Source organism: Taudactylus pleione, unplaced genomic scaffold (assembly GCF_031769625.1).
Source record: "Taudactylus pleione unplaced genomic scaffold, aTauple2 ptg000089l, whole genome shotgun sequence".
Lineage (NCBI taxonomy): Eukaryota > Metazoa > Chordata > Amphibia > Anura > Myobatrachidae > Taudactylus > Taudactylus pleione.
Genome location: NW_028284491.1, coordinates 454,340 through 466,396, shown reverse-complemented (window position 1 = coordinate 466,396; position 12,057 = coordinate 454,340). Strand labels below are relative to the sequence as shown.

General features: G+C 41.7%; 1 protein-coding gene across 1 annotated transcript in view; it reads right to left on the bottom strand.

Annotated features, from left to right (window-relative positions):
* Positions 1 to 12,057, bottom strand: part of CKAP2 (cytoskeleton associated protein 2) — a 28,072-nt gene extending 16,015 nt beyond the window's left edge. Inside the window, exons 1-4 of the mRNA XM_088469229.1 lie at positions 11,932 to 12,057; positions 7,995 to 8,082; positions 5,790 to 5,865; positions 3,605 to 4,302 (exon numbers count right to left, since the gene is read on the bottom strand). Coding sequence (XP_088325355.1) covers positions 3,605 to 4,302; positions 5,790 to 5,865; positions 7,995 to 8,082; positions 11,932 to 11,992 — 923 coding nt within the window. The 5' untranslated portion in view covers positions 11,993 to 12,057. The remainder of the gene's footprint in view (positions 1 to 3,604; positions 4,303 to 5,789; positions 5,866 to 7,994; positions 8,083 to 11,931) is intronic.

Below are 12,057 nucleotides of genomic sequence, written 5' to 3'. Positions count from 1 at the left end.
AAAAAATGGAGGGCTGAGCGTCCCAAGCATCTCTGCCTTTGCAAAGGCTGCCATATTCCGGTATATAACTGATTGGTTATTACATACCGACCACTATACTAATCCTGACTTGGAGGAAGCATTATTTCACCCATATGCCCCAGCAGCCTTGTTACAAACCCCTAAAATACACATTCCTAAGATATTTTGCTTTAATATTTTATTCTGGGACACTTACACTACGTGGCTGAAGGTCAATACACATTTGGGGAAAGATCCTTTTTCATCCCCGTACATCCCCTTATGGGGTAACCCATGTTTTCCCCCTTCACTTGACATTCCTCTTTTTAAAATGTGGAATCAAAAGGGAATCATGTCCATCAAAGATGTATTCGATCCGGGTGGCAATTTGTTTTCCTTTGTACAATTACAGGATAAATATGACATCCCTCGTACACAATTTTTTATGTTTCTACAAGTACGTCATTTCATTCAATCCTTAGATAATCCATTATGGATCTCAGTTAACACAGATACAATAGGTCGCATTCTACTCCTATGTCGCTCAACCAAATTCAGAATAGCTCATTTATATAAATACCTGATTGAAATTCCTATACATGCTTGGGCAACAGTTGCGGAAGCTTGGCGCTCAGAGATACCCGAATTATGTGACTTGGAGCCATTTATTGCGAATCTGGATTGTGTTTTACCCTGCCTTAAGTCAGCGAGACTTCAAGAAATTCATCTTAGAATTTTAAATCGTACATATATATCTCCTGCCCAACGGAGGCATTTTGTACCATTGGAGGAGCGAAATTGTGTGAAATGTGACTGCTCTAATGCCTCTCTCTCACATAACCTCTGGTACTGCAGAAAGATCCATAGATTTTGGAATAAAATTTTGTGTTATCTAAATAATACAATGCATCTTAAATTATCCAAAAATGCGGCAGCTCTTATTTTCGCAGAATTTTCAATATGGGAGTCTGAGTCCTCTTTGGACTCATGGAAACCCGCTCTGAGAGTCATGGTTACAGTAGCTAAACAACTTATCCTTAATTACTGGATCTCGAAATCAGCACCTACACTAACGGAATGGAAAACTGCGCTGCTGGAGGTCATTTATGCGGAGAGACGTATGGCTATCTTTAACATCGAAAGAGGGGTACGGATTTTCTCTAAAAAGTGGGAACCATACATACAATGTTTACCGGTCCAGATTCAGAATAACATATGGAAAGTCTTTGATCACACGGAATGGTTTATGCTAAGAAATATCACTTAGAATACCCCTATTGTCGCTATTTATATGTCTCTCCCTGTGAATCCCCCCAGACAAGGTATCTCTCACCTTTTGTCAGTGATTCCCCCTCTATTTCACCTTTCTTTCTTCTGTTTCTTTTATCACTTTATTCTAACTCTCCCCCTTTTTCTAATATAATTCTGCATTGCTGTAGATTATATTGACACAACGATTGTCTGATATACCGAAGTTGATGTGTAATTGGTTAACTCAAAATTCAATCGCTGCTTATATTGGTTCTATAAGTTGCATGGTTTGAGTGATATTGATTGTATATTTACTTGCATTTCTATACGGTGTACTATATCGATTTTCTTTTTTTATATACAGTATTTGTAATTTTGTAATTTTCTACGTTATATTATATTCAGGTACTCTGTTTCTTTGTACTTTGACATAATTTCAATCTATATTTGTACTATTTTCCAAGAATGTTTGAAAATATTAACAGTAGTTTGTATATTGTTTGTTCCAAGAAACAGACTAGTCATTTATCAGATAATTTTATTTTATTTAATTCTTGGATTGTGCAGTGTATAATTGTTTTATTGCTGTTCAATAAAAAAAAAAAAAAAAAAAAAAAGAACACAGGATAAGTGCACTTAAAACATAGCAGCCTATCTGAAGTGTTAGATTCTAATATATATCCAAGTTCAGTCTAATTGTGTAGAAGATATCAAAGAAATCTTCAGTGTATAAAATGAATGGGAACTCTTGGATGAGGAACTGCTATCAATGAATAAACCCCACAAGTGTTATCAACAAACTGGTTAACAACAATCCTGATATGAGTATTTAAGGTTAAGGTACTTTTCATACTATGTGAAGCAGTTAAACCTCATTTGGAACAATCTTACAGAAGGAAATTTAGTCTGCGTTAAACCACTTTATTGCTTTATTTGCAATGCACTCCTCTTCTAAATGCCACATGGAAGTCCTATTTTAAAGTATAGAACATGACCCAATCCCCACTAGTTCTGAATAAAGCCGTATACACACTTAACGATATACTCCATGAGCGCTCTCGTTAAGTGTTTCCCCTGCACTGCCGGCCTCAATGTCGTTAATGATACCTTTCAGTGACGCACCCTCCCTCATCCCCTGTACTTGCAGAACCTGATGATATCGTCAGGTTGCCCTGACGGGCTATGAAAGACAGTTAACGATCCGTTGGAGTGCACATGGTTAACGATGTCTTGCATACACTGGACGATATTGAACACAATGAACGATATTGTTCATATTGCCCAAATTATTGTCTAGTGTGTATGCGGCATTAGAGATCTTTTGCAGAGTGGATATGAGGAGTGACTCCTATAAATAGCAAGGGATAGACCAGTAGATGAACCCCTTAATCTTATTATAATCCCACTCCGCTTACTTTAACTGCGCTTCTGCACTACTTCACAATCCTCTGCACCCCGGTAGTAAATGTGACTCAGTCAGGTCCAGCAGCTGCTTTTGTACAGTGGAGCACTCCTATTACGCTGTGCAGGGCCCAAGTGTTTAGTGCACCCTCGCTCTGAATATATTGGTCACTGAGAAATGACAGACTGCTTACACTAAGGACCCAAAAGCAGGGCATGCGTAATTAACAGTAATTGATAAATACTACTCACTGATGTAGTCAGAACCAACTATCAGATTGGGGAATTTATCGTTTTTGAGAGAAAAACCCAAATTTGAGAGAGATATTAAGATGACGACTCAGGTGGAAATATAGATAGTGCTTTAAAGAAACTTGGGGCAGATTTACAGTCAGTGATTTAGCCTTTGAAATCCATCGATCAAAGGTGCCGAATCATCAGCGGATTTGTAAACATCTACCCCTTCCAGTAAAAGCACCACGTTCACTGGTTCTCTATACCCTGCCACAGATACACAATCAATGCATAGATCACCCTAAATGTCAGAGATGCTAGATATTGTATTACATATAATACAATTCATTATTTGGAGTTGGACAGATTGGCATTAGTGTTAATTAATGCCTCCTTGCCCCACTTGCTACATTTAGATTTACTTTTGTTGATAATTTGCTTTTAGGAAATGTCGTCAATTATTGTTGTGAGAATATTGCTTTATAAGTACATACACTTACTTGTGGATGGCGTTTAAGACTTTTTAAAAAGTCTTGTATAAAAAGGTTATCTACACGTATGTTCATTTAATCTGTTTGGGATTTCTTACACCAATCAACATGCCTAAATAATGACAATAAATTAGAGGGCCATTTGGATCTGTCTTTACTGTATTCATATCAATATATACCAATATTAAATAAAAAATTAAAAAACACCAAATATATTTGAAACCTACTTTCGCTCTTCTGCAGTCTCAGCTGCTCTGGAGAATCTGCCAGTGGACGGATGTGGGGCAGGCATGGTCTTCCGATGACCTGGCATGGAGTTTACAGGACCAGTTGAAGAGTTCTTATTACTCGGTTTTTCCGGGTCACTTTTTGCAGGTCCTTTTTTTGGCACAGTTTTAACAGGCTGTGGCTTGTGCTGCATATTTTCACCAACTGACTTCTTCTGGGTAGGTACTTTTATTGGTTTTCGCACAGTCGCCGGCTCTGACTTGCTCTTTGTGACCAGACCTGTGGATGCCCCAACTTGTAGGGAGACTGGTGGAACCAGGGGCCTCTTCTGTTTGACATCCCTGGCAATAGGTGGTTTTATTAGAGGCTTATGAGTAACCGTAGAGGTTTTAGGTCTGCTTTCCACAATTTTATGCATGGTCCTTCTACTTTCCAGAGTCTGGCTTTTGACTTCTGTGCTTTCAGAGTTGCTCCTAAAGGAATGAATCTTGGATTGAACAATTTTCCCACGATAAGCTCCAAGAACAAGCTTAGCCGACTGATTTGATTTTTCTTTGACAGATTCCAGCGTTATCTTTTCATCTTTCATCTGCTTCTCCGTAAGAGTTTTTGTTTTTAAGTAAGATTGGCTTAAAGTGGCCTGTTTACCATCTTTTTTTGCAACTGCTTGAATATTTTCCTTGTTAAGGGATTTAACCTTAAGGCAACAAGAGTTGGGGGGGTGGGAAGAAAAACAAAACGTTTGAACAATAAAACATTTTACACGTTATAACCACACATCTAGTTGGGAGTAAATTTGTCCCTATACTGTTCTATCACCTATGGTTGATAGTATCAGTTTTCAATGTTGTATTATAATAAAAAAAGGACACTTCTGAGCTTGCAGCTCGTTACCTTTTACACCCGCCACTTAGAATGAATTAGGTTTGCCTGTGAACGCATCATTTCATCATATTCTTCTTATTCAATTAAAAGCATCAAATTACTTTTATTGGCATGAATCTCCCATCATGCAAAAGTTAGTTATGCATATTGCCCTGGGATACTAACACCGCTCCGATGTAATATCAGCATTAGACACAAAATGTATCCAGAGACCTATTTTATAATATTCCAGGACAAGGAAAGAAAAAAAAAAAATATATAATGAAAACATTATCTGATATAATGGAGAATTACAGCAAGACACAGGGTAAAGTAGTCAGGGGAAGTTGCACAAGAATATATAAAAAACAAAGATTAAAGGAATCCCCTTTAAATAATTAGTCCATTAATAATGTGTAGAGCTACATGTTTGTATGGCATATTTGATTTGGTACTTCTTCCATCATTTATGATCTTCAGATCAAGTCTTTCGGGACATGTGGTTGAATCTGTCTTACCAGACAGGTTTGTTTCCAACATACTAAGTTTTGCAAAATCCTTCTCTTTTATCTACTTACCCCATTACATAGTAATAGTGCAGTAAAGGTGCATGCACACGTAACGATTTTTTTAACAATTTAACTATAACAACGTAGTTGTCGTTCAAAAAAAAAAAAAAAAAAAAAAAATCGGTCAGTTTCCGAGTTATAATGATGAACGATTATCGTTCATGCGCATTCCCATTTGTAGTTCATTCTGACTGACCAACTGAACGATTTTCATTAAGGGAAGTTACAAAAATCGTTCATTACACTTTAATCTGATAGAAAATAGTTCATAAAATCAATGGTAACAAAATAGTTTGTGTATGCAGCATTAGTAATTATCAGCTGTGCATCACAAGGTCTACAACAATATTTACCTTCAAATCTATAATTGTGCTCAATTCTTGTTTATTGTGTGGATACACTTACTAGTGAACAATCCCATCTCCTGCATCAAACAAGTTTGATTACATCAATGGGGCTGTGGTGTCTTATCCTAGTTCAGCGTTTCCCAAACTCAGTCTTCAAAGCACCCTAAGTGTCCTGGTTTTAAGATTAGCCATTCTTAAGCATATGTGACTTAATTAGTGCCTCAGGCAATTTGATTTATCCATCTGCACTCAGGCATAGATATTGTTAAAACATGGACTGTTAGGGTGCCATGAGGAACAAGTTTGTGAACCCCCCCCAAAAAAGATCTAAGAAATAATGTTGACACTATAACACTAATCACACATAAGCACCTTAAACCTCCCCCCTCAAACAGAAATCTTACCGGTTTATGCGCCCTGTGATTAATTTTTCCAGATTGCTCTTGCAGAACAGTGTTGGATCTCTCCATTAAAGGGGACCTTTGAATGAAAATGTAATAGAAAATTAGACTGGTCAGATCATACCTTTAATTCGGGACACATGCGAATTACACAAGTTCTGTGGCGGATTAAAACCAGGTGAAATATAAACTTGAAGTCAGCCAGTCACAGAATGTGTGTCCAGCATTAAAGCAGTGATATGGCAAGCCTATATAAAATAATCCCTGAATCATAGCAACATTTTCTGTATGACAAGTTGTTAAAATGGTTGTCTGGTGTAAATTAGTGCAAACATACAAATGCTAGGAAAGGATGTGGGTACCATGGAAAGCTTGGAGGATGCCAGCTGCATGCTTCCAGCATTCCTGCTAGGCTGTTTCAGCGGCATTTCAAGGGGACAGAATGCGCCCTGCCCCTTTTCGAGGTGCCCTGCTAAAAAAAAGACTGCAGGAGCAGTCCCCAGCCACAGCATCTCGCGGGTGGGGGAAACTGCGGTGTAGCGATCACGGCCAGTGAATAGATGGCAGGCACATGTGCCCAGCATCTTCTATTCACAGAGAAGGGGAAGCTTGGGGGCAGCCCGGCCTTTACTTAAGTGTCAGGCACGCCCCCAAGAGTGATGAAAAGGGGGGCATGTCTTAAAGACACAGCCTTATCTTGTGGCCACACCCCCTTTTTGGGCGGTGCCCTTTCTATAGGTCCTGCATCGGACCTAGAATGAACATTGCTTCTAGTATAAAATATATGCATTGCAGTTGTACAGAAAATATACTAAATTACCAACAAGTTATCAATTCTAAATGGTACGAGTTGGGTCCTACGAGCTGTTCTCTCGGTGAACTCGCACTGTGAATTTCACTTGCAATTTGCTGTTTTTAGTGTGCACACCCCTGAGCAGGTGACAAGGTAGGGAAAATCTTCATGTTAAGGTAAAAATTTCAAAATAGAGTTCAGAACCTCTGGTAAACCCCCCCCCCCCCCCCCCCAGTGAATAATCACTGATGATGCGGGACAGGTGTGTGAGGGTGTTGTATTGATGGGAGATGGGGTTTTGAACTTGCAGATGAGAAGTGAGAATCACATTTGACTCCTTTTAAAAACCTCCAGTACTTTCCTTATGGCCACTAAGTCTTCTATATGGTCCGGTCATCTCAGTTGCCACATTTTTGTGGATGGTTTCCTCACTTTTTCATGCACTAATTTTGTAGAAAAGTCCTGCCACAACCTCCGCAAATTGGTATTTGTAATCTTGCATTTCTCAGGCGTGCAATGTATAAGAGAGCTTTAGGAAACAAACTTGTTTTTCCAAATTCACACCTAATTGGATTGACCCCTAAAAGACCATACTTAATTAACAGAACAGTCTCATAGAATTAATCATGAAGAGAATGTTTTCTCTGTTTCATTGATATGGAATCTACAATCCATGGGGTCTCTACAAAACCTTAAACTGGCAACACACTACCTGACTGCAACAGGCTCACTTCCCTTCAGTTTTGTTAGGGCAGACAGAAGGAGACATAGCATTTATGCACATGTCCAATTATTATCAAACATTAAGCTTGTTTCGTGGCTGCACACGCTATGATACAAGGTCATTATCACAAGCGACAACAGCCGTGTAAGTGGCCGGGCCATATGCATGCCACCATTCAGTGATCTGGATCTGTCTTGTCAGTACAGTGAAGAGAACCACAAAAACAAACCAAACAGTGGCCATTTGGCCTTTGGATTTTTAGGCACCACTTTTCAATTGGATCAGACTAGGCAACATTCAAAGACATTAGGACGACTTATGGATATTGCAGCATCTGCCGTTTTGTTTCAATGTATGAATGACCCTGACTGAATCAAGATCGGCTACTGAAAATGTCATCCACCAATTGGCTGTAACATTGTTACTTATTAGCTCGTGTAATGTGCAAAGCATAGCTATTCTCACTCAGGAGGTACAGTTATAATGTGCACACACAATATACAAAGACAGATTAACTATGCCCACATTTTAGCAAGGAAAAAAAAAATAAAAAAAATAGATGACTAATGTGGTGTGCCCTTACTACGAAAATTAAATACATAAACACACTTAAAACATTAATAGGTTCCTAGCTTTAAAGATAACTTATTTACTTACAAAGTGTATGGCTTCTAGAAATAAAGCTACTAACCTGATTTCATGCTGCTTGACAGAAACACTGGGTTCCAGGTTAGACATTTTTCGGGATAAATATTCCTCCACCTTTTTTCTCCTTTGCTCTAGTATAGGGTAACAGAAAGTAGTTAGTAGGGCTGGCCATCAATGATTGGCTACTCATCAATGGTCCGATGGCGATGGTAACTAGTTTTACCACCAATGGTGTACATCGGTGGCAGAGTCCAGATAGCTAATGCCAGCCATGGTCTGCACACTCCTCTTCGGGGGAACGAAATGCATAATAGTAACTCAGATACCTTCTGGGCGTCTCAGCTCATTTAAGATTATAAACGGAATGAGTAAATTAACCTAACAATTCAACTAGGTGCAACTTAGTAACAGCGGCGAGTAAGCGTGGCTATATGCTGAGCTTATGGTGCTGCTAGACTCATGGAAATTTATGGATTGGTACAAATATCCATGCATCTGGGGCGAGATCAGCTGCAAATGTTTAAACGCTGTTATAACAGCACCTTGCAGTTTGTGTTCCCGATAGCCCTCTGCTAAAACATCCTGCCCTGAGCCTTCCCTGCTCATGGGTGGAAAAAGTTGCGGTGACCGATCACTGCCGGCATGCGCACGGCAACTAGTCATCGTGAGGGGAAAGCTTGAGGGGAAGCCCAGCACCCGTCATACTTGTGGCGTGCCCAGCACTTACAAACTAATGCAGTTCTGCAAGGACACGCCCCCTTTCCGATCAGCCACGAACCTTTTCGGGAACTCGCCAAAGTTGTGAGTATGCGCCCTGCCCTCCTCGCTTCCTAGCGGGAACACACTAGTTGCTAAAATATGCTAATGCCTTCCAATACTTAGCCGAGCATAGGGATGCCCACTGCTGCCTTTCATATCAGTCCGATGACATACAACAGCGTAATCATCAACACAGATCCGGCAGCTTGTAAGTCACGTCTGACCTGCGTCAAACACTGCAGTTCTCCTGACACGTACAGCTTTCATGCTGTGAAGATTGCAATGGCTAATTTATGCACACTCACGAAGCGTCATGAAAACGGTCAGACACCTGCGTTTTTGTACTCCCATAACCTCCCCCAAATGCCAACTACCTGTCACTCAACTTGCGAGTGAATCCTCTGGGCAAGAGTTAACGCAATCGCTGCACGTGTGGCCTTCATGCACATGCAATGGCTAACAATCGCTCGATCTGTGTAGATATTGGCATTGCGTAAATCTCTAAATCAGGCCCCCAGTCCTTACATTTTCCAAATCACTTGTACATCTTTTAAACAGTGTCAGCTATGACAACACGCGTGTAGCAGCTAGGATATCTGGACAATACGCACTGTTAAGGGTCTCTGACAACAGAAAATGTCCAGCACTGCTGAGCTACAGTCATACACAAAGTAATAACAGGGACGGATTTAGACAACAGATTCTCAAACTCTGGGCCTGATTCAGAGGCGCTCGCAAAAAGCAAGCGCTCGCTCTGAATCAGGGCAGGTGCTTGTTTTTTTAAGTTGCGGCCTCTTGGCCGCTCGCATAGCTGTGGGTTACCACCCACAGCTTATGCGAGCGGCCATGATGAATGTCGCGATGGTCAAGACCATCGCAACCATCGGGCTTGCGACGAGACCCTTGTGGTAGAGTCTCGTGGCCGCAAGCCCCAGAGAGATTTCGGCTCTAACAGAGCCAGAAGCTCTCACTGACATCACTGGTGATGTCAGTGAGGCCGCCCACAAGCGGCAGACGTTCGCTTGGGAACGCCTCCATTTGTGAAGCCACCCCCAGCCACGCCTACCAAAGGGGTCGAGGTGTCAATCAACATAGACAGCCGCCCCTTTTGTAGTGAGTCCCAGAGCGAGCGTTTTGCGCTCACGTGGGCGCACTGGCCCACCATCGTCCCGGTTGCGAGCGCACAGCGCTTGCAACAGAGTCTGAATCAGGCCCTCTGTCCTCAGGACCCCAAACAGTAGCTGCAGTGTCCAGAAGGTGGGAAAAATTGTGGTGCAGCACTCACCGCCAGTGAATAGAGAGCTTGGGGGCGCCCAGCATGTCCGTAAGTGCTGGGCATGCCGCCAAGAGTGATGAAAAGGGGACGTATCTTAAGGACAGGCCCCTTTTCTCCTGACCACACACCTTTTCAAGGTAGAATGATTACTACAGAATCACAAGTAAAATAATTAGCTCCACATGTGAATCTTTTAAAATGTGTCAGTGAGTAATAACTACACTTGCTAGGTGACATGAACTGTGTACTGTTTGGGGTGCTGAGGGCAGAGTTTGAGAACCATTGATCTAGACCAGTGGTTCTCAAACTCAGCCCTCAGGACCCCACACAGGTCACATTTTCCATGTCATCCAGCAGGTGCACAGGTGTAGTCATTACTGCCTGACACATTTTAAAAGATTCATTGGTGGAGCTAATTATTTCACTTGTGATTCTGGAGAGACTTGGAAAACTTGCACTGTGTGGGGTCCTGAGGACAGAGTTTGAGAACCTGTGATCTAGACAATTCTTTTAGGGGAGGGGGGGGGTGAAAAATCTTGACTCTTCCCTTCTACTCACTTCCAGTTCTGCCACCTCCCATTTTCCTTTAGGCCCTGCACACAATGGGGGCAATTCAATAGTCAGACTATAGATTTCTCCTTGCACCCACCCGATGGTGCGAGGAAAAAAATCAGACTAAAGTTTCGGCCGCGTGACTGTTCTCTGGCTTAGCGCAGTCCTTTAGCCGGAGAATGCCAGTTCTCACGACTAAACACCCAGGTTAAGTCGCGAGAACCTGCATTCTCCGACTTAACCGCTTCCCATCTGAGTAGAAGTGTTGAATTGAAAAGCTCCGGGAGCTCCCTCCTGTACCTATTCAACTCCTGGTGATTTGAATCACCCCCAATGTGTCATAGGAAATGAGTGTAGAACTCCTTACCATAAATGTGTGCAGCACACACGCATGTAATTGAATCGATCCCATAAACATAGAACACCCTCAGTTGAGTATGTTACTGCCTACCTCCCAGCACTCACTGACTCCACCACACAGCTGCCTTAGCCACCATTCAAAAGTGTAGAAGAGTCTATTTTTCTTGGTTTTACAGAGTGGTGGTACAAGCAGGGGTAGTTTTCCCAGTTTTCAGGGCAAAAACACTTGTGTGTACACACAGATGTGATAGATCATGCAGATATATTGTTCACATCTGCCGTGCAGCAAGGTTGATATAATAATCTGTCTTTGACAGATATAATGCATCATTGTTCATCAACTGTACAAACAATGTATCATCTGGTGTGTACCCAGCATTACACAACTCATAAAAATATAAAAAGTTGTATTTGTTAAAAGATTTTGAAAATGAAATTAAAGTTTCATTCAGGAAAAACATCACCATAAGGACTGTGGCTATAGGAGTATGAGAAGTGCCACAATTACCAATAAATAATCACTCAAATTATCTCATTTATAAAACTCACACTGGAAGTTGTATCTGGATGTAAAAAAAGTTAAAATAAGAAAATATACCCATTAAACTAAGGGTATTCAACATGCAGCCCTTCAGATGCTATGGAACTACACATACCAGCAAGCCCTAATATCAAAACGTTGGCACAGGCCACCCTGGGACCAGTAGTTCTACAGCAGCTGGAGGGCTGCATCTTGAATATCCCTACACTAACCACTGTAGGAGCAGCTGCAACTGAAATTATCATTTCCAGCCAACACAAGTCAGACCATGCTGGTTATGCCGTGCCCTCCCTCACTGCCCGGTGCACATGCCCCCTCAGCGCTGGACACTTGGACGGTGTGACGTGACCCCTTCACAGCTAGTGTAACGGTCAGTACGTCTCCATCACCGCAGGAACATCGGACTCCGTATGGAGAGAAACAATTACAGCAGCGGTGACAACACAACTAGAAGCAGCGGATACAGTTACAGGAACCTGGCACAAGACTTACCGCGGTAGCCCGGCTGCTGTCTCCGGCTGGCCGGCAGTAGTTGCACCCTCACACTCGCCATGGCAGCTGCTGCTTATAATATGTCCTCGCTTCCTTCTCGTTTGAATATCCCACCACCATAGACAC